Consider the following 22,089-nt stretch of genomic DNA (forward strand, 5'->3'; position numbering starts at 1 on the left):
TAAGTACTTTACTTATGTTAGCTCATTTGATTCTTACAATAACCCAGTGAAATAGGTGTAATTACCCATTTTAGGGATGAGGATGAAGCACACAGAAGTTAAATCACTTACCCAAAGCCATGTAAATGGCAAAGCTAGTCTCTATCATTTTTGTCTTCTTCGTGGGAGAGTAAATGTGATTCTAGTTAGTGTTTAAATCAATAGTTTCTCTGCATCAATATCCTTAGATCTTTTCTTTTTCCCTATTCTATGACCTTTTCCCCCAGTGATGGTGACCTGATACTCTCCTGCTTTTAGATACTTCCTCTGTCACCACAAGCGTGATAAATGGCATTTTTTAGATTTGTTTCTTCTGTTATTCAATAAATATTTAAGACATTGGAAATTATCCAAATTGATGTGAATCTACTTGCTATCTAAGGACCGTGGCCTGACATTTAGTAGGCCTCAATAAACCATTAGTTCCTTCCTCTCCTTCCAAAGATGTCTGAGTGGGCCCCACTTGGGCCCCACTTGGCAGGGTGATTAACTGAATCTTCATTCAGCTCACTATTATTGTAGCCAGACCTTTGCATTTTTGTCATTTTTCTTTTGAATGTGGAATGAAAATGTCTTCTCTCCTTGTTGGAAGAAACTGCAGGCATCAGCAATGAAGTCAGATGATGGTGGGGGTAGGGGGCTGAATGGGGGAGGGGCAGATGAGTCTACTTGAATAAAGGTAAACTATTCAGTTTTTTGAGGATGTTGGAAGGCCTCACAGTTAGAAGGAAGATTATATTCCTGTAGGCAGTGCCCTGTTGCTCAGCCCAGTCTATTCCTGCTGTAGTTGCTGGAATGCATTCCTGGCAGCTCTGTCAGTCTCTAGAGCCCAGTCTCATTTGGTGGCCAGGTCTGCTAAGCAACCCCCTCCTGGTAGGCTTCTCCTTGATTTTCTTTTCTTTTCTTTTCTTTTCTTTTCTTTTCTTTTCTTTTCTTTTCTTTTCTTTTCTTTTCTTTTCTTTCTTTCTTTCAAGAGAGACACAGAGACAGAGACATAGGCAGAAGGAGAAGCAGGCTCCCTGCGGGACTTGATCCCAAGACCCCAGGATCATGACCTGAGCCAAAGGCAGATGCTCAACCACTGAGTCACCCAGGCGTCCCTCTCCTTGATTTTTTTCTGAACATTCCGACTTTCCCTTTCCTTCCAAGATTTCCTGATCTTACCATTTTTGTGGGTTTTTCAAAAAATTTAAACTCAGTTAATTAACGTATAATGATATAATGTATTATTGGTTTCAGAGGTAGAGGTCAGTGATTCATCAGTCTTATACAACACTCAGTGCTCATTACATCACATGGCCTCCTTAATGCCATCACCCAATTACCCCATCCCCCCACCCTCTTCTCCTCCAGTGACCCTCAGTTTGTTTCCAATGATTAAGAGTCTCCTATGGTTTGTCTCCCTCTCTGATTTCATCTCATTTAATTTTTTTCCTCGCTTCCCCTATGATCCTCTGGTCTCTTACATTCCACACTAGTGAGAGCATATGATAATTGTCTTTCTCTGATTAACTTATTTTGCTTAGCGTAATACACTTTAGTTCTATCCATGTCATTGCAAATGCCAGGATTTCATTTTTTTGGTGGATGAATTGTATTCCATTATGTGTGTGTGTGTGTATTACGTCCTCGTTATCCGTTCATCTGATAATGGAAATCTGAGCTGTTTTCCATAATCTGGGTATTGTGGACATTGCTGCTCTAAACATTTGTGTGCAGGTGCCCCTTTGGATCACTACCTTTATATGTTTGGGGTAAATCACTAATAGTGCAATGCTGGGTCATAGGGTAGCTCTGTGTTCAACTTTCTGAGGATCCTCCATATTGTTTTAGAGTGGCCATACCAGCTTGCATTCCGACCAACAGTCTAAGAGGGTTCCTCTTTCTCCACATCCTCTCCAAGATCTGTCATTTCCTGATTTGTTAATTCAGCCATTCTGATTGCTTACCGTTTTTTTAAACCATATTTTTGCTTCTCTTCGCTACCACCTCCTTTCTTTATTTTTTTTAAAAGATTTATTTATTTATGATAGACATAGAGACAGAGAGAGGCAGAGACACAGGAGGAGGGAGAAGCAGGCCCATGCCGGGAGCCTGATGTGGAACTCGATCCCGGGACCCCAGGATCGCGCCCTGAGCCAAAGGCAGACGCTAAACCGCTGAGCCACCCAGGGATCCCCCACCTCCTTTCTTTAAAATAGCTTCCTTTCCAACAGCCTTCTTTAATCCTAAGAGCCTAGGAGGTTCCTGTCTTCCTTTTATAGATGAAGAAACAAAAGTACAGGGACCATGTGATTTCCCCCTATTCAAATCCTGCCAGTCTAGCCCTACAAGTCTGTGCTCTTAACCACTGTGCTACCTGCCTCCCACAAGTCACATGAGGTGGTAAATCAAGGGGCAATAGGCTAACTTTTTTGTTATAGACTTTTTCTTTAAAAGAACATAAGGAGGGGGATCCCTGGGTGGCTCAGCAGTTTGGCGCCTGCCTTTGGCCCAGGGCGTGATCCTGGAGTCCTGGGATCGAGTCCCACGTCGGGCTCCTGGCATGGAGCCTGCTTCTCCCTCTGCTTGTGTCTCTGCCTCTCTCTTTCTCTCTCTCATGAATAAATAAATAAAATCTTAAAAAAGAAAACATAAGGAAGAAAAATAGATAAATAAATAAAATGAAAAAACGTAAGGGGCACCTGAGTGTCTCAGGTTAAGCAGCTGCCTTTGGCTCAGGACATGATCCCAGGGTCCTGGGATTGAGCCCTACATCAGGCTGCCTACTCAGTGGGGAGTCTGTTTCTCCCTCATGCTCTTTCTCTCACTCTGTATCAAATGAATAAGTAAAATCTTGAAAAATAAATAAAAGAACATTAAAAACTAATGTTACAGTTACCAATTGCTGTGTAACAAATCACTCTAAAACTTAGAAGCTTAAAACAATAGTCATTTATTTGGCTCAGGAAACTACAATTTGCATGTCTTGGCAAGGATAGATTTTATGTGTTAGTAGCTAGTAATTTAGTTAGAAATGGTAGATCTACTTTCAAGATGGCGCATTCACATAGCTAGCAAATTGATTCTGGTTCTGGGTGGTTTCTTTCTTGGGCTTCTTCACAGTGTGGTGGCTGAGTTCCAGAGAAGAGACATAGATCCCACTTCTTGATGTGAGAAGTGTCAAAGAATTTAGGGGCTTTATTTTAGAAGCACTAGGGTTGATAATTGTTAGAGATCACTTGGTGGGTGATTGTGTGGCTCAGTTGATTAAGCATTAAGCTTTGGCTCATGTCATGATCCTGGGGTCCTGAGATCAAGCCCTACATCAGGCTCCCTGCTCAGAGGGGAACCTACTTCTCCCTGTGTTCCTCCCCCCCTCCTTTGCTCCTACCTCTTTTGCTCCTTCCCCTGCTTGTGTGCTTGCTCTCTGTCAAATAAATAAATAAAATCTTTAAAAAAGGGTTACTTGGTTTAATGCTTACCTTTGGTTAAGTGTTAGCATTACTTTTTCTGAATAAATTTAAACTTTTTTTTTTAAGATTTTATTAATTCATGAGAGACAGAGAGAGAGAGTGGGGGGGGGGGCAGAGAGAGAGGGAGAAGCAGACCCCATGCAGGGAGCCTGATGCGGGACTTGATCCCAGGTCTTCAGGATCACACCCTGGGCCAAAGGCAGGTGTTAACCATTGACCCATCCAGGGATCCCCCTGAATAAATTTAAGCTTGAGGAGATCTTTCTTTTTCTGTACAAGGCTGGTCTCTGTCATTACCAGATACTAGATGTATCTTCAATTCTGTTAGCACCTCAAATTAAAAAAATCTTACTAATTTAATCTTTCTTAGGAAGTTTAGGAATAAGGCATAGCCTCTACTAGGATTAAAAAGTTAATTTGTGGGCAGCCCAGGTGGCTCAGCGGTTTAGCGCTGCCTTCAGCCCAGGGTGTGATCCTGGAGACCTGGGATCGAGTCCGATGTCTGGCTCCCTGCATGGAGCCTGCTTCTCCCTCTGCCTGTGTCTCTGCCTGTGTGTGTGTGTGTGTGTGTGTGTGTGTGTGTGTGTGTTTCTCATTAATAAATAAAATCTTAAAAAAAAAGTTAATTTGTTTTGGGGTGCCTGTCTGGTTCAGTTAAAGAAGCATGCGACTCTTGATCTCACAGTTATAAATTCAAGCCCCACATTAGTTGTAAGGATCACTTAAATAAATATTTTTTTTAAAAAAAAGGTAATTTAGGGTCTTTGAAATTTTGTTGATTTCTGCTGATATTGAGACAGAACGCATTGTTCTGGGAAGAATACAGCTTTGCTGGGTTTTATATTTTGCAAAGTGGTCCCCTCTAGAAATATGATGTATAGTCATTTCAGGTTAGATTTTGGCTATTATGATAGATGTGGGGAATGCCAGACAGAAGTTTTCCCCACAGACTCTTGATTATATAGACTTAGGTAAGGTAAGTCTGCTAGTTTCCTAAGTAGATCTCCTTTAGGATTTTGTACCCTAGCTTTTAGCTTTTAGTTTGTCTATATATGGAGGGTTACATGATATCATGAAGGTGTGTCCGGTCATGATCTCAGGGTCATGAGATAGAGCCCTGAGTCAGGTCTGAGCTCAGTGCGGGGTCTGCTTGTCTCTCTCCCTCTGCTCCTTCCCCCACTTGTCATGCACTTGCTCTTTCTCTCACAGCTAAGTAAATAAATAAAATCTTAAAAGAAAGAGAGATCTAGACTGCTCTGCAATATAGAGGAAGGAAAAGTTACTTCTAGATGAGGGGTTGTTGAAGGCTTAGTGCAGCTAAAGGTGAAAGGACAGTTCAGGTGGGGAAACAAAGCAAGAACCAAAGATAGGGAGTAGAAAAATACAAACAGCAAGTAGGGAGTCTGGATTGGATTAATGGAGACAGGCAGTATAGTCAGAGAGGATCCCAGAAAAGTAGGATATACTTTTGAATAGGCTGTCTATATTTCTTTTTTAATTACTCAAAGAAATACCCTTTTGGAGGTCACCTGTGCCTATTTACAGGAAGGATATTTGACACTGCAAACAGAGACCCACCTCTACTCTTCCCTCCCAGAAAAGGCCTCACCAAGTCAGGCTTATGTTCCATTATTTTGGGAAGGGGGGCATGCTCTCCGTTTGACTTCATGAATTCACAAGTTGAGCAGACAAAATGTTAATAGGTGGCTAACATTTGTGGAACCTTACTGTGTGTTAGTTCTTAAGTACTTAATGAGTCAATGTCTGTAAATCCTCATTACATCCTCATGAGGTAGACACATTTTGGAGATATGGAAACTAAGATGTAAAAATATTTAAGCAATTTGGGGCACCTGGGTGGCTCAGTCAAGTGCCTGATTCTTGATCTCAGCTCAGGTCTTGAACTCAGGGTTGTGAATTTGAGCCCTGTATTGGGCTCCACGCTGGTGGAGCCTACTTAAAAAGATTAAGCAACTTGCCCGAAGTTGTGCAGATTAATATCAGTGCCGAGATTCTAATCTTGACAGTCTAGCTCTGTAGGACTCTGCTGTGACTAGTGAGGTGAAAGGCCTTTGGAGAATATTGAGCAAACCAGTGATATCACCTGACATGTTTTACAAGTCGATTGGCTGCTGTGTGGAGAACAATCTGTAAAGTGGTATGGGTACAGGCCAGGATATTAGGTAGGAGCCTATAGCAATAATATTGGTGAGAGCTAATGGTGGCTTGGACCAGGATGTGGCAGTGGAGGTAATGATGAGTGGTCAGAATCTGGATGGATGGATCTAGTTATCTACCTATATATTAAAGATTTTATTTATCGATTTGAGAGAAAGAGAGAGAGAGAATGAGCAGGAAGAGGAGCAGAGGGAGAAGCAGATTCCCTGCTTGGGACCCCAATATGGGGCTCAATCCTAGGACCCCAAGATTGTGACCTGAGCCGAAGGCAGATGCCGAACCGACCGAGCCACCCAGGCACCCCTGAATCTGGATTTTTTTTTTTTTTTTTTTTTTGAATCTGGATATATTTTAAAGGAAGGACTGACAGGATTTGCTGGTGGATTGCTTGTGATAGGTAAGAAAGAAGAGAGTCCAGTGTGACTTCAGGACTTTTGGTCTAAATAACTATTGGGCCAGAATTGTCATTTACCAAGGTATGTAAGAGTGTAGGAAGAGCATATTTCTGGGTGAAGAATCAGTTTGTTCTTTCACAAAGTAGATTTGAGTTTCTTGTTAGACTTACCAGTGAAGATGAGGAGCAGACAGTTGGATACACAAATCAGGAGTTCGGTGGAGAAAAACAGGCTGGATTTACTAATTTGAGAGTTTTTAGATTAAACCATTTAGATTAGAGCAGCCCCGGTGGCTCAGTGGTTTAGCACCGCCTTCAGCCCAGGGTGTGATCCTGGAGACCTGGGATGGAGTCCCACGTCAGGCTTCCTGCATGGAGCCTGTTTTTTCCCTCTGCCTGTGTCTCTGCCTCTCCCTCTCTCTCTCCGTGTCTCTCATGAATAAATAAAATCTTTAAAAAAAATTTTTAGATTAAATGAATATCTAAGATTGTGATTGCTGGGTCCCATTGTGTTTATATGTCAAATTGTGTTCCAGAATAGCTGCACCATTTTACATTCCCAGCAGCATATATGAGATTTTCAGTTGTCCTTCATAGTTGTCTGCATTTGATATTGTCACTTGTTTAGTTTTTGCTTTTTATTAATTAGTTTTAAAGATTTTATTTATTCATGAGAGACCGAGAGAGAGAGGCAGAGACACAGGCAGAGGAAGAAGCAGGCTCCCCGCAGGAACCCAATCGTGGACCCCGAGATCACACCCTAAGTCAAAGGCAGACACTCAACCGCTGAGCCATCCAGGTGTCCCATAATATTTTATTTTTTAAGTAATCTTTACACCCAATATTCAGCTTGAACTCAGGATTAAGAACTCAAAATTAAGAGTCACATGCTCCACCTATGGAGCTAGCCAGGCCTTTGTTTTTGCTTTTAACTTCAGCTATTCTGTATACATGTAGTTGTACCTTATTGTCGTTTTAATTTTCTTTTTGATAGCCAAAGATAGTATCTTTTCATGTGCTCACTTATTGGCCATTTGTATATCTTCATTGGTGAAGGGTCTTTTCAAATCTATTGCCTATTTATAAAAAAATTTTTAAAAAGATTTTATTTGAGAGAGAGAGAAAGCAGGAGCAGGGGAGGGGGCAGAGGGAGAGGGAGAAGCAGGCTCCCCACTGAGCAGGGAGCCAGTCTTAGGACTCTGGGGTCATGACCTGAGCCAAAGGCAGATGCTTAACTGACTAAGCCACCCAGGCTATTGAAATTTGATGAATATAAGTCTTTTGTTACACGTTTCTAAAATGTTAGTTGTTTTTTGTTTTTTGTTTTTTTACCAGTCTAAGGTTTGTCCTTTCATTTTTTTTTAAGATTTTATTATTTATTATGAGATTTATTATTTATTATGAGAAACACAGAGAGAAAGAGAGGCAGAGACACAGGCAGAGGGAGAAGCAGGCTCCATGCAGGGAGCCCGATGTGGGACTCCATCCCCAGACTCTGGGATCATGCCCTGGGCCCAAGACAAACACTGAACTGCTGAGCCACCAGGCATCCCTGTCTTTTCATTTTCTTAATAATATCTCTTGGGGAGTAGAAGTTGTTAATTTTGATGAAATACATCCAGTGCATTTTGGAGTTGTATCTAAGAAATCTTTGCCCTAATGAAAGGTCAAAAGATTTTTTTTTTTCTTCTAGACGCTTTATGTTTTTAAATTTTACGTTCAGATCTATGACCCATTTAGAATTACTTTTAGTATAATATGTGAAATATGGGTTGAATTGAGTTTTGTTTTGTATCTGATTAGATAGTTCCTGCACTATTTGTTGAAAAGACTGTCCTCTCTCCATTGAATTGTCCTTTCACCTTTGTCAAAATGAATTGACTGTATGTGTGGGATCTGTTCCTGGACTCTATTTCATTGATCTGTGTGTTTCTCATTTCTTAGAACTATAATCTTGATTACTGTAGATTTATATTGTCTTGATATCAAGTAGAATTATTCCAACTTTATTCTCTTTTTAACTATTCTAGTTCTTCTTTCTATTTAACTTTAGATTTAGCTTGCCCGTTTCTAAGAAAAATTCTTTTACTGGGATTTTGATTGAGATTGACTTGAATCTATAGATCGGTTTGGAAGTAATTGGCTTTTTAATATTTTGATTGTTCCAATCTATGGATATGGTATATTTCTTAATTTAGTTTTTTAAAAAAATGTTTTTCATCAGTGTTTTGTTATTTCTTTCTATTGTCTTTATTACACTGGCTAAGAAGTATGACTCTAGGGACGCCTGGGTGACTCAGCGGTTTAGTGCCTGCCTTCAGCCCAGGGCGTGATCCTGGAGTCCGGGATCAGGTCCCATGTCGGGCTTCCTGCGTGGCCTGCTTCTCTCTCTGCCTATGTCTCTGCCTCTCTCTCTTTCTCTGTGTCTCTCATGAATAAATAAATAAAATCTTAAAAAAAAAAAAAGTATGACTGAATAGCAGTTTTGAAAGTAGACATATTTGTTCCACATCTCAGCAGGAAAGCATTCAGTCTTTCACATTAAGAATGATGCTGGCTGTAGGGTTCTTTTGGTTTCTTAAGGATTTTATTTTTAAGTAATCTCTGCACCCAGGGTGGGGTTCAAACTTACAACCCTGAGATCAAGAGTAGCATTCTCTACTGACAGAGCCAACCAGGTGCCTCAGCTGTAGGTTTTTTGTAGATACTTTCTATCAGGTTAAGAAAGTTTCCTTCTAATTGTGCTTTGCTGAGAGTTTTATCTATAAGCGAATATTTAATTTTGTCTAATTATTTTTATACATCTGTTAAGGTAATCATACCATTTTTCTTCTGTTAATATTGTGAATTGCAATGATAGATTTTTTGAACATTGAACCAGTTTTGCATTCCCCAGAGAAACTTCACTTTGTCATATATTATTATTTATGTATATTGTGAAACTTGGTTTTTAATATTTTGTTGGGGATTTTTATAACTCTTCATGAGAGAGGTATTTCATTTTTTCTTATGATGTTTTTGGTTTTGGTTTTGACCAGCCTTATAAAATGAGGTGTGAAGTGTTTCTTCCTCTTTTGTTTCCAGAACTGTTTGTGTAAAATTGGTATTTTTTCTTCCTTAAATGTTTGGTAGAATTCACCAATTTGCCATCCTAGAATTTTCTTTGTTGGAAGATTTCCAATTTCTGTAGTAGATATAGGACTAATTTAGGTCATCAGTTTTGTTTTGAGAAAGGATAAAAGCTATTTTAGGATTTGTATAGTAAGCAATGTATTTCTATTTCAAATATATTTCGGAAATCCTTCTTTGCCATCAGTTGACAAGGTACTTCTGTCTCTTACTTCTGATATATCAAGCTGTGCCATGACCCTCTTTGTTGATACATGGTCATTTTCTATTCCTTGGGCTAGTTTTCCTGTTAGTGACACATGGTCTAATTGGCTGTGTTCCTGGAAGCACTTTAGACTCTTCCCAGCAGTGTGTGAGGATACTGATATCACTGAATCCTTGTCAGTATTAAATATTGCTGTTTTTTTAATAAATCTGTAGCTGCTAGGCTAAAATAAAAATTTCATTTTATTATATTTATTATAAAGTTGGATGTTTTTCATATATTTAATTAGCTAAGCAACTGAATTTTTTTTATTTTGCTGCAAGCATTCACTGTGATGTGAAAGTTTGAGATTGTGTAGGAAAGAGGTTGTGTCACTTAAATCTAATCAAAATTAGCCAAAGTGCAGAGTAATAGGAATAATAGGTTAGCCCTCTTGTTGCCATAGATTTGCTCCTGTTTTGGGCCATGTTCTCTCTCAGAATATTTTACTTTGAGAAAAATTATTACGAAGGACATTCTACTCCTTTCCTTTAATGCAGTGGATGTATTTCTAGTAACTTGCCCATAAGTCAGTTTTCTATTAATTACATTTCAGTTGTACTTACTTGCATTAGAGGAAGTCACTCTACCTTGCCATAAATTATTTTGTATAGCATTTTTCTTTGTTATGTAGTTTCTTTTTTTTTTTTTTTAAGATTTTATTTATTCATAGAGAGAGAGAGAGAGAGGCAGAGACACAGGCAGAGGGAGAAGCAGGCTCCATGCAGGGAACCTGATGTGGGACTTGATCCCCGGTCTCCAGGATCACACCCTAGGCTGCAGGCGGCGCTAAACCACTATGCCACCAGGGCTGCCCTGTTAAGTAGTTTCTTACAAAACTTGTTTTATGTGAGAGAACAACTACAGTAGTTTTAGGATATAATGTACTGACTACTTGTCTTGCAACTTAAAAATTCGGTGATTTTAAAATTCCATTCTACTTCTTAGTCAACTATGAATATAATTTTCTGTGTCTCAGGTATATTAGCATTTACTTACCTGGTTCATTCCATGTTCAGAGCAACTTATTTATTACATGCTGTTTTGGTGAAAGATGCCTTTAGGAATTACTTTGTAATTTATTCAAATTAGGAGGGTTTTTTCCTTCTTTCCAGGATTTTTTTTTCCACTGTATTGAAGGTCTTTTCTGTTTTACAACTTGTAGTTGATTTAATGAAATTTTGTTTGAATTATTGATGTAAAAAGTTTACTGATGGGGCATGTGGGTGGCTCAGTCAGTTAAGTATCTGACTCTTGGTTTCAGCTCATGTCATGATCTCAGGGGCGTGAGAGTGAGCCCTGCTATTTAGCTGGGAGTCTGCTTGAGATTCTCTCCCTCTCCCTCTGCCCTTCCCCCTTCCCAAATAAATAAATCTTTAAATAAGTAAATAAATAAATCTTTACTGAAAAAGTGTACTTGCAACAAGTTGGCCAAACTCAAGGATAAGAAAAGCATAGTCCACCAAAAGACTGCCCTCACTTCAGCTACCAGCTGCAAGTTCAGGGGTCCCCAGGGCCCACCTTCACTTCTAACTACAGAGATAGCTACAAATTCCAGGGTTCCCACGACCACCCTCAAACGCTATAATTTTTTAGAATGATTCACAGAACTTAGGAAAGTATACATTTATGATTATAGTTTTGTTTATAGCAAAAGGGTATAAATCATAACCCAACAAAGGGCAAGATCTTGGGGAGTTCCAAACATGATGCTCCCATTGTTCTGAGAGATATGTGGCCATCTAACATGACAGTACTGAAATTTTCTAGTTTTCCTTCTGCCATTAATTTCTAGTTTTATTCTATTGTCAGAAAATATACATAGTGTGATTTTTAACATTCTAAAATTTGTTATGATTTTTGACCTAACGTGATGCGTCTAGGACAATGTTCTACGTGTGCTTCTGAAGAATGTGTATTCTACTTCTGCTGGGCAAAATGTTCTGTTGGTGTTGTTATGTCCATTTGGTTTATGGTATTGTTCAAATCTTCTGTTTTTACGGATTTTCTTTTTTTAATTTAATTTAATTTAATTTTAATTTCTTTTAATTTAATTTAATTTAATTTAATTTAATTTAATTTAATTTAATTTTTTTATGAGAGACACACAGAAAGAGAGAGAGAGGCAAAGACACAAGCAGAAGGAGAAGCAGGCTCCATGCAGGAAGCCTGACATGGGACTCGATCCCGGGTCTCCAGGGTCACACCCTGGGCCAAAGGCGACACCAAACCGCTGAGCCACCCAAGCTGCCCTTACTGATTTTCTATCTGTATGTTCTATTATCAAAAGTGGGATATTGAGGGATCCCTGGGTGGCTCGGCGGTTTGGCGCCTGCCTTTGGCCCAGGGCACGATCCTGGAGTTCCGGGATTGAGTCCTGCGTCGAGCTCCCGGCACGGAGCCTGCTTCGCCCTCCTCCTGAATCTCTGCCTCTCTTTTTCTCTATGCCTATCATAAATGAATAAATAAATAAATAAATAAATAAATAAATAAATAAATAAATAAATAAATAAATAAATAAATCTTTAAAAAAAAAAAAACAAAAGTGGGATATTGAAATCTCCTATTATTGTGTAACTATTTTTCCTTTTAGTTGTCAATATTTGCTTTATATATTTGAGTGATCTGATATTAGGTGCATATGTATTTTTTTTTTAATAAAAGATTTTATTTATTTACTCATGACAGACAGAGGGGGGTGGGGAGCAGGCTCCATGCAAGGAACCTGGCATGGGACTCGATCCTGGGTCTACAGAATCACACCCCGGGCTGAAGACGGCACTAAACCGCTGGGCCACTGGGGCTGCCCATAGGTGCATATGTATTGATAATTATTGTATCTTACCAGTAAGTTGACCCTTTTATCATTATATAATGTCTTTGCTTCTTTTGTTATTTTGTGACATAAAAATCTATTTTGTCTGATTTAAGTATGGCCATCTCTGTTCTCTTTTGGTTACCATTTGTATGGAATATCTTTTCCCACCCTCTCCTTAAATCTCAAGTGAGCCTGTTTTAGACAAAATATAATTGAATCTTTTATACTTATCAGTTATTCTAACTTTCATAGATAGAGCTTAATACATAGATGGAATTTAATCCATTTAGATTTAAAGTGATTATTGATAGCTAAGGTATTACTATTGTCATTTTGTCATTATTTGCTGTCTTGTAGCTTTTTGGTTTCTCTTTTCCTCTCTCATTGCCATCTTTTGTGTTTCATTGGTTTTTTGTAGTGACATGTTTTTATTCCTTTTTCATTTTCTGTAGTGTGTCTTCTGTAAGTATTTTATTTGTGATTACCGTAGGGCTTACATAAAACATCTTCTAGTTATAACAATGTTTTTTAGGCTGATTTACCCACTACTATTATTATAGTATTATAGTGTTCTATATTTATCTGTGTATTTACCTTCTAGCTTTTCTTGTGAAGCAGGTCCGGTGTTGATGAACTCCCTCAGCTTTTGTAGGAATGTCTATTTATTCCTCTTTTTTAAGGACAGTTTGCTAGATATTGTATTCTTGCTTGGCAGAGTTTTTTTCCCTTTTAAGCACTTTGAATATATCACTCCACTCCTTTCTTGACTACAAAGTTTCTACTTAGAAATACACCGATAGTCTTTTTTTTTTTTTAGGATTTTATTTATTTATTCATGAGAGACACAGGCAGAGGGAGAAGCAGGCTTCATGCAGGAAACCCCATGAGGGATTCAATCCCGGATTCCAGGATCACGCCCTGGACTGAAGGCAGCACTAAACCTCTGAGCCACCTGGGATGTCCGCTGATAGCCTTTTAAAAAAAGATTTGATTGATCGATCGATTGATTGATTGATTTGAGAGAGAAAGAGAGAACAGGGGGAGGGACAAAGGGAAAGGGAGAGGGACAGGCCGACTCCCCATTGAGTGCAGGGATCTCAGGGTCATGAGATGGATGCAGGGCCTCAATCTCATGACCCAGAGATCATGACCTGAGCCAGAATTAGTCAAGAATTAGGCACTTAACCAGCTGAGCCACCCAGAAGCCCTCACTGATAGTCTTATGTGAACTTCCTTGTGTATGATGAATCACTTTTCTCTTGATGGTGTAAAAATTCTGTCTTTGACTTTGGGCAATTTGATTATAATGTGTTTCAATGTGATTTCTTTCATCCTAGTTGGTGTCCATTAGGCTTCTTCTTCTTCTTTTTTAAGATTTTTATGTATTGGGGGATCCCTGGGTGGCTCAGCGGTTTAGCACCTGCCTTCGGCCCAGGGCATGGTCCTGGAGTCCCGGGATGGAGTCCCACATCCAGCTTCTTGCATGGAGCCTGCTTTTCCCTCTGCCTGTGTCTCTGCCTCTCTTTCTCTCTCTCTTTCTCTCTCTCCTGAATAAATAAATAAAATGTTTTTTTTTTTTAAAAAAAAGATTTTTGGGATCCCTGGGTGGCGCAGCAGTTTAGCGCCTGCCTTTGGCCCAGGGTGCGATCCTGGAGACCCGGGATCGAATCCCACTTTGGGCTCCCGGTGCATGGAGCCTGCTTCTCCCTCTGCCTATGTCTCTGCCTCTCTCTCTCTCTGTGTGACTATCATAAATAAATAAAAATTTTTTTAAAAAAGATTTTTATTTATTTATTCAGGAGAGACACAGAGAGAGGCGGAGACACAGGCAAAGGGAGAAGCAGACCCCTTGCAGGGAGCCTAATGCAAGACTATCCCAGAACTCTGGGATCATGTCCTGATTCAAAGGTAGACACTCAACCACTGAGCCACCCAGGCATTGCTCCATTAGGCTTCTTGAATCTAGATGTCCATTGCCTACTCCATATTTTGGAAATTTTCAACCATTATTTCCTTAAATGAATATTCTGCCCCTTTCTCTCTTCTCCATAAGTTCCTTAGACTTTTCTTCATTCTTTTTCATTTTTTTTCTCTTGTCCCTGTCATTGGGTAACTTTTTTTTTTTTAAGATTTTGTTGTTTGACAGGGAGGTAGAGAGAAAGCAAGAGAACAAGCAGGGGGAAGAGCAGGCAGAGGGAGAGGGAGAAGCAGGCTCCCCACGTACCAGGGAGCCCTATGCGGGGCTCGATCCCAGAACCCTGGGATCATGACCTGAGCTGAAGACAGATGCTTAACCAACTGACCCACCCAGGCAGCCTTTCTTGGATAATTTTAAATGACCTGTCTTCTAATTTGATGTTTCTTTCTCCTACTTGATTGTGTGATGTTGCACTCCTCCTGTGAATTTTTTAGTTACTATTGTATTCTTCCGGTCCAAAATACCTGTTTAGTTGTTCTGTTGTTGTTGTTGTTGTTGTTGTTGCATCTCTTTGTTGGTATTCTTATTTTACACATGTCTTATTTTCTTGAGCTTGTAGAGCATCTTTGAGAGTTGTTTTGAATAGTTTGTCAGGTAATTCAAATGTCTCTATTTCATTAGGATAATTTTTAAAAAGATTTTATTTATTAGAGAGAGAGAGAGAGAGTGCATGGGAGCTCAAGTATGGGGAGAGAGAGGAAGGAGGAACAATTTCCGGTAGACTCCGAGCTGAGCACAGAGCCCAACATGGGACTTGATCTCACAACCCCTAGATCATGACCTGAGCCAAGATCAAGAGTTGGACACTCAACTGACAGAGCCACCCATGCACCCCCATTAGGATAATTTTTCTGAGATCTATTTTAGTTGTTGGTTTTGTTTTGTTGTTTTTTTTTTTTTAAGATTTTATTTATTTATTTCACAGAGCATAAGTAAGGGGAGCAGCAGAGGGAGACAGAGGCAGAGGGAGAAGCAGGCTTCCTGCTGAGCAGGGAGCACCATGTGAGGCTCAATCTTAGGACACTGGGATCATGACCTGAGCCAAAGGCAGATGCTTAAATGACTGAGCCACCCAGGCACCCCTATGTGTATTTTGGTTTTTTGTTTGGGCCATGTTTCCCTGTTTCTCCATACATCTTATAATTTTGTGTTAGGCTCTATACATCTGAGAAAACAGCCCCCTCTCCCAGTTTTTATGACTTGATTTTGTACAGGAAAAGAGCCTTACAAATGAACTCAGCTAGACATGTGGGGGGCCTCTGCAACCTTCTTTGGGAGGATGTTACTTCCCTGGGCTTGTGCATCTTTCAGGAGCTTGTAATCTCTTGCTCCCTCTGGTGCCTGTGTGTGGCGCTGCCTGTTCTCTGATGTGACAGCAGCAGGCAGCTTTGTTCTCTTGTACTCAGTGGCTACCAGGCATCCAGAGCTTGCCAACTCCCCAGCAGTGCCTACATGCAGTCAGACAGATACCATTCCCTTGAGCAGCCCTGTGAAAAGCTGGTACAGAAGCACATGCAGCTCTTCTCTTTTCTTCCAAAGGAGAGAAGCCTTAAGTTATGCACCTGCTTCCAATCACACCAAGTCGTACTGGCTGTTGGATGCCACCCCTCCATTTCTTTGGTCTTAAAAGCATTCAGACACAACGGAAATCAGCCCTTCAGGCAACCTTCTGAAGAGTTGGAACGTTGGATGCAGGGTCCACTCCTTTCTCTCTCCCCATCCCAAAGGAAAAGCCAGAAGCTGGGGTAGTTCTTACCAGGCACAGAGCTATGTAGCTTGGGACAGGGACTGACATGGGAAAGTGAAATCTTTTTTTCTTACCCATTTCAATGTCACTGTTTTCAGCTTGTGCTCCCTTGGGGTCCTGCAGCTTCTTCTTCTTCTCTCTTTTTTTTTTTCTTAGATTTTATTTATTTATTCATGAGAGAGACACACAGAGGCAGAGACATAGGCAGAGGGAGAAGCAGGCTCCCTGTAGGAGGCCTGATGAGGGCCTCGATCTCAGGACCCCACATCACAACCTGAGCTGAAGGCAGATGCTCATCCACTGAGCCACCCAGGTGCTCCTGGGGTACTGCAGCTTCTTAACTGGGTTCTGGAATCTCATAAAGCCATTGTGGTCTGTATCTCATTGTTAACAGCAGTGTTTCTGTGGTAGGAGGACTGGGACTGAGGATTGCTGGCATGGCTCTCCTTTTCCGCACACTTCTTAAGACTGCTGGTTTAGAAGTGAAATGACTTCAGAAACCCGCCGACTATTTATTTTGATCCTGCATGTTTGCCACTTTGCAGCAAAAGACATTTTGAGGCCATGCCAAGTATAAATAATCCCATCTTCCTTGGGTAAAGCTACATTCTGTTCCTTGCTAGTTTTTCTTTTTCTGTCCTTGTGAAGTCTGGCTTTCTGGAACAGAGGGAAAGATGCATCTGGTAGTAGAGATGTAGGTTGACTATATGTAAGTTTCCTATTTCCAGAGTGCGTGATGATGTATTTTGAGACTAAAACACAAAGAAATGTTTAAACCTTCCACATATGATGTTCTCCAAGCAAAATATGTTAATAATTGTATTATCCATTTTATACAAATTATAATGTCTATTCTTAAAGATTTTAAATATTTGATAACAGTACACAAACAACTGCATAGACTTTCACATTGAATGGTGATGGCAGTTAACAGTCACTAGAAACTATAACAGTTTCTATATTGGCAAGTATGACACATTTTCTATTGTTTAGAAATGGAACATAAAATGGGAATGCATTGTCATAGCTGTAAGTAGTTACTCTAGAGCCTACAATGAGAATGCCTGAATTCCTATTTTGGGTCCAGCATTCAGCTAGGTGATCAGGGTCAGGTTATTTAGCTTCTTTTTAATCTTGTTTTTTCTTATGTATAAGAGAGGTATGGTAATAATAACACCTACCTCATGGGTTGTTCGGTGAATTCAGTGAAATGACTGATACAAGTTTTTAGATCAATGCCTGGAATTTAGGAAGTACTGAATCATTGTTAGATATTATTAAGAGCAATTATGATGAGATTACTCTTTTTAACCTTAGTAACTGTTAGATATCATGTTTTAAAAAAAATTAACGACCTTTCTTCCATGTTTACAGAGTTGAAACTGTGGGACAGCCAGACAGAAGAGACAGTATAGGAGTGTGTGCAGAAAAACAGAATGGATATGACTCTCTGCAGCGTGATCAAGCAGTGTGCATTAGTACAAATGGTAAGAGATACATAACTGGTATTATTTTTGAAATACATGAATTACAGTAATAAGATACGAATCTGTCCTAACATCACACATTTGTAGCAGGAGATGAGAAAGTTTAAGTCTTTATGATATATCTGTATGGCTACTGTGTATCAGGCATTATTCTATTCCCTTTACAAATAATAAATCATTTAATCCTTTTAACAACTTGTTGAGGTAGGGAGAAGTATTATACTCATTTTATAGATGATGAAAACTGAGCCACAGAGAGGTGGCTTAAACTCCCATACCTTAGAGGTAACTGAGTTGAGATTTGGACCAGGCAGTCTGTCTCTGGATTCTTTTTTTTTTTTTTTTTTTTAAAGATTTTATTTATTTATTCATAGAGACAGAGAGAGAGAGGCAGAGACACAGGCAGAGGGAGAAGCAGGCTCCACATAGAGAGCCCGATGTGGGACTCGATCCAGGGTCTCCAGGATCACGCCCTGGGCTGCAGGCGGCGCTAAACCGCTGCACCACCGGGGCTGCCCTCTGTCTCTGGATTCTGTGTGTATAGGTCATCTAAATTCAACATCGACTGATGAACAGAAATGAAGGTTTAGTTAATTTGTTCTATCTCCCTAGAGTTCTTTGACCTCTTACTCTATAGTAATCACATTTTTATTTTTTATTTAATTTTATTTTTCTAAAGATTTTATTTATTTACTTGAGAGAGAGAGAGAATGAGAAGGGTGGGGAGGGAGAGAAGCAGATTCCCCACTGAGCAGGGAGCCCAAAGCAGGGCTCCATTCCAGGACCCTGAGATCATGACCTGAACCAAAGGCAGACAGACACTTAACCGACTGAGCCACCCAGGCACCCCTACAGTAATTATACATTTAAGATCCACTCTTGAGGGATCCCTGGGTGGCTCAGCGGTTTAGCACCTGCCTTCAGCCCAGGGTGTGATCCTGGAGTCCCAGGATCGGGTCCCGCATCGGGGTCCCTGCATGGAGCCTGCTTCTCTCTCCTCCTGTGTCTCTGCCTCTCTGTGTGTCTCTCATGAATAAATAAATAAAATCTTTAAAAAATAATAATAATAATAAAATCCCCTCTTGAGATGTGTTAAAATTTTGTGGTATGGGTCAAGCAGTAGTAGAACAAGATTCTTGTTTATTTCATATTCAACTATGTTGCTATTCCACAAGATCTAATCTTGTAATTGAGTTATGTTTCTTTTGATGCTGTCCATGTGGGGAAACTCTATTCTAAAACATTAGAACCCTGGACCAAACTCTAAGAAGTGATTAAAGCTTTAACTTTTTCTCCTGCCTTGGGGATGGGGTTTAATTATCATATTGAAATTCATTCTTTTTGACCAGTTGGCACTCTAAAATGTTTTCTTGATCTGAGTTGGGAAATGACCTGTGTTATCAGTCATCTTGAATCCGTTTCAGTTCTTTGTTATTGTTCATGTGTAAATGACTCTTTACCTTAACATTTTAGGTGCAGTTTTTGTAAATGGAAAAGAAATGACTAATCAGTTGCCAGCAGTTACTTCTGGGTCCACTGTCACATTTGACATTGAAGCTGTGACTCTAGGATCCACCAATAATAACGAAGGAGGAAACTTCAAGCTTCGAGTAACTATTAGCTCAAATAACAGAGAAGTGGTTTTTGATTGGTTACTTGAGCAGTCCTGTTGTTCTCTTTATTTTGGATGCTCTTTTTTCTATCCTGGATGGAAAGTGTTGGTATTCTAGATTTTTGAGTGATTGGCTGTGGTTTTACAGGGTTTTAAACGTAGCTGTCCCCAGCTCAGTTTAATTGTAATTGGTTTTAAAAAAATTGTTAGATTCATCTCGTAGTTAAGCCATTGGAAGTGGAAATAGTTTACTGGATTTATTTTGGAATATATCAGCAATAAGAGATTTGACTATTATGGACAAAACTGTAGGATGGTCAGCCTTCCTTGTAGCATAGTGTTAATTGAAATTTCAGCATCACGATAAAAAATGAAATTGGCCTTTAAAGTATGAGGAGATACAGAAAGCCCTATATCCTTCCACTGTGTACTTCTTGGAAAGTTGATTGTTAGAACAGAAAAACTTAATATTATCTGATTAAATTTATATCTTCTAAGGATCCAAGGTCATGTAAAACTCTAGGATCAAGCAATAGGAAGAGACCAGCGAGACACCAGAGTTCTATAATATACGTTCACTTGTGTGCTCTCCACCTGAGTGGTGAATATGCTCTCCATATTCAAGTATTTGTCAGCAGTATTGAATTTTATCTCATGTTCAGTAATCTTTAAGTCCCAAAAGTGTGATAATTTTTGCGTTATTAAAAATTACTGAACAAGTGTCTACAATAAGCAAAGTATTTTCTTTTTTCTTTCCTTGCAGTTTGATTCGTGATAGGCTATAGGGTTTTTACAGGGTAAAACTACTTATGAAAGTAGTATGTACAGCAGTAGCCATTCACATATATGTAATATGCACTTGTGCATACCCAGCCTCAGTGATATGTATGTTACTACTCATAGGGTATGAGCTACATACAGTCCAGTTTAATGTCAGTTTTATAAACGGTCTTCTGGTGGACCAAACAAATATAGGGTAAATACTTGACCTATTTTTTTGAAAAACTTAAATTTGTTTAAAATATTTATTTGAAGGACTTACTTAGTATGTAAAAATAATTATCTTGCTATACCAGCCTGCAGACTTTTTTTAATGTGAATTTTTTTCCCTTCATTTTTAACAGTAGAGATGTGGAAAAGCAAGTTTGATATTTTTGTAAGATAATTTATTTGGGGATTCAAATTCCCTGTTAGACAATCATGACCTTTTTCCCTTGCCTTTTTATATATAAGTAAGTCGTCTTTCATTTGTTTAGTGATTGTTAAGAAGATGTGCTAGAATGTAGATGCCTCGTCCAGCTGTCTGAAACAAAATAAAAAACTAAAAGTTAAATGTGTGTATTTTTTCTTCTGTGAGATTTGATGAATCCAATTTTAATCTTTTCAGTAGAGGGAGAAAAGGATTTCTTGTGTCTCTAGTTTTTTTTTTTTTTTTTTTTTTTTTAAGATTTTATTCATTGATTTGAGAGAGAACGCAGACTGGGGGAGGAGCAGAGGGAGAGGCAGAACCAGACTTCCCGATGAGTGCAGAACCTGATGTGGGGCTTGAACCCAGGAACTGAGATCATGACCCTCAGTCAGATGCTTAACTAACTGAGCCACCAAGGCACTCCTTGTCTCCAGTCATTTTAATGCAGATATCATTGTAACTCATGACAAATTACTTATACTTTCTCATATTCTGTGTATCTGATACCAAGCATAGTGCCTGAATACATAACATGTGTAGAGTAAATGTTGCATTGAATGAATGCAAATAGATTATTTTCTCCAGAACATCTTCATCTCATTCCTTTCATCTGTCAAGTATTTATTGAACATCTTTATTTCTTATCCTCCATAGGAGAGTTGCATCTTAAATCTATACCTATAGAATCTGCCTTTTCACAGAAATGACTAAAACCTAACTTAATTCTAGATATTCATGGATTGTAATATTTTGTCCTCTGAAGCTAATTTAAATATTGCTTTCTTTTAAAAGATTCTTAAACGGGATCCCTGGGTGGCTCAGCGGTTTAGTGCCTGCCTTTGGCCCAGGGCACGATCCTGGAGTCCCAGGATCGAGTCCCACGTAGGGTTCCCTGCATGGAGCCTGTTTCTCCCTTGTCCTGTGTCTCTGCCTCTCTCTCTCTCTCTCTATGTCTATCATGAATAAATAAAAAAATTAAAAAAAAATAAATAAAAGATTCTTAAACAATCTCCACACCCAGCATGGGGCTTGAACCCACAACCCCTGAGATCAAGTCTCACATTCCACCAACTGAGCCAGCCAGGCGCCCCTGCTTTCTTTCCCTTGGACTGTGAACTTAAGATTTTGTTCACAGCTGACTCATTTTGTTTAAACAGATAAAGGAGCCCAGTATTCCAAATCTGCTTGTGTGCTTGGAGGGATGAGAGTGTTCGCCTGATGAGAATTACAGCAATGATAAGAATTGGCATTTATTGAGCCCCTACTATGTGCCAGGCACAATGCTAAATTTTTAAAAAAAATTTTTTTAAAAGATTTTATTTATTTATTCATGAGAGACCGAGAGAGAGAGAGAGAGAGAGGCAGAGACACAGGCAGAGGGAGAAGCAAGCTCCATGCAGGGAACCCAGTGTGGGACTTGATCCTCGGACTCTAGGATCACGCCCTGGGCTGAAGGCAGATGCTCAACCGCTGAGCCACCCAGGGATCCCCTACTGTTTTTGTTATTCTACTTTTCAGACAATTAAACTTAGGCTCAAGAGATGTGAACTAATTTGTGTAAGGTCATGACTAGTGACTTGTGTAGTCAAGATCCTAGCCCAGACCTGATTCACTCTGGAGCCCCTGCTTCCAGGAGGAGTGGACACTAAGGGGACAGCCTCAGGTGTAGGTAAGAATCAACCACGGGATCAATGGTAGCACCAAGAAAGGAAGGGGGCGGACCATATCTGGTCCATATCTTCAGACCATATCTTCAGACCATATCTGCCTGAAGATCAGGGAGCAAAGTCAACCTTAACAGGTGAGTAGAAATTTGCTA

General features: G+C 39.6%; 1 protein-coding gene across 1 annotated transcript in view; it reads left to right on the top strand.

The window, feature by feature from the left end:
- Positions 1-20,414, top strand: part of CRLF3 (cytokine receptor like factor 3) — a 44,317-nt gene extending 23,903 nt beyond the window's left edge. The window contains exons 7-8 of the mRNA XM_055337950.1: positions 17,357-17,469; positions 18,943-20,414. Coding sequence (XP_055193925.1) covers positions 17,357-17,469; positions 18,943-19,199 — 370 coding nt within the window. The 3' untranslated portion in view covers positions 19,200-20,414. The remainder of the gene's footprint in view (positions 1-17,356; positions 17,470-18,942) is intronic.
- The last annotated feature ends 1,675 nt before the right edge of the window (positions 20,415-22,089 follow it).

This window comes from Nyctereutes procyonoides, unplaced genomic scaffold (genome assembly GCF_905146905.1).
Source record: "Nyctereutes procyonoides isolate TBG_1078 unplaced genomic scaffold, NYPRO_anot_genome, whole genome shotgun sequence".
Lineage (NCBI taxonomy): Eukaryota > Metazoa > Chordata > Mammalia > Carnivora > Canidae > Nyctereutes > Nyctereutes procyonoides.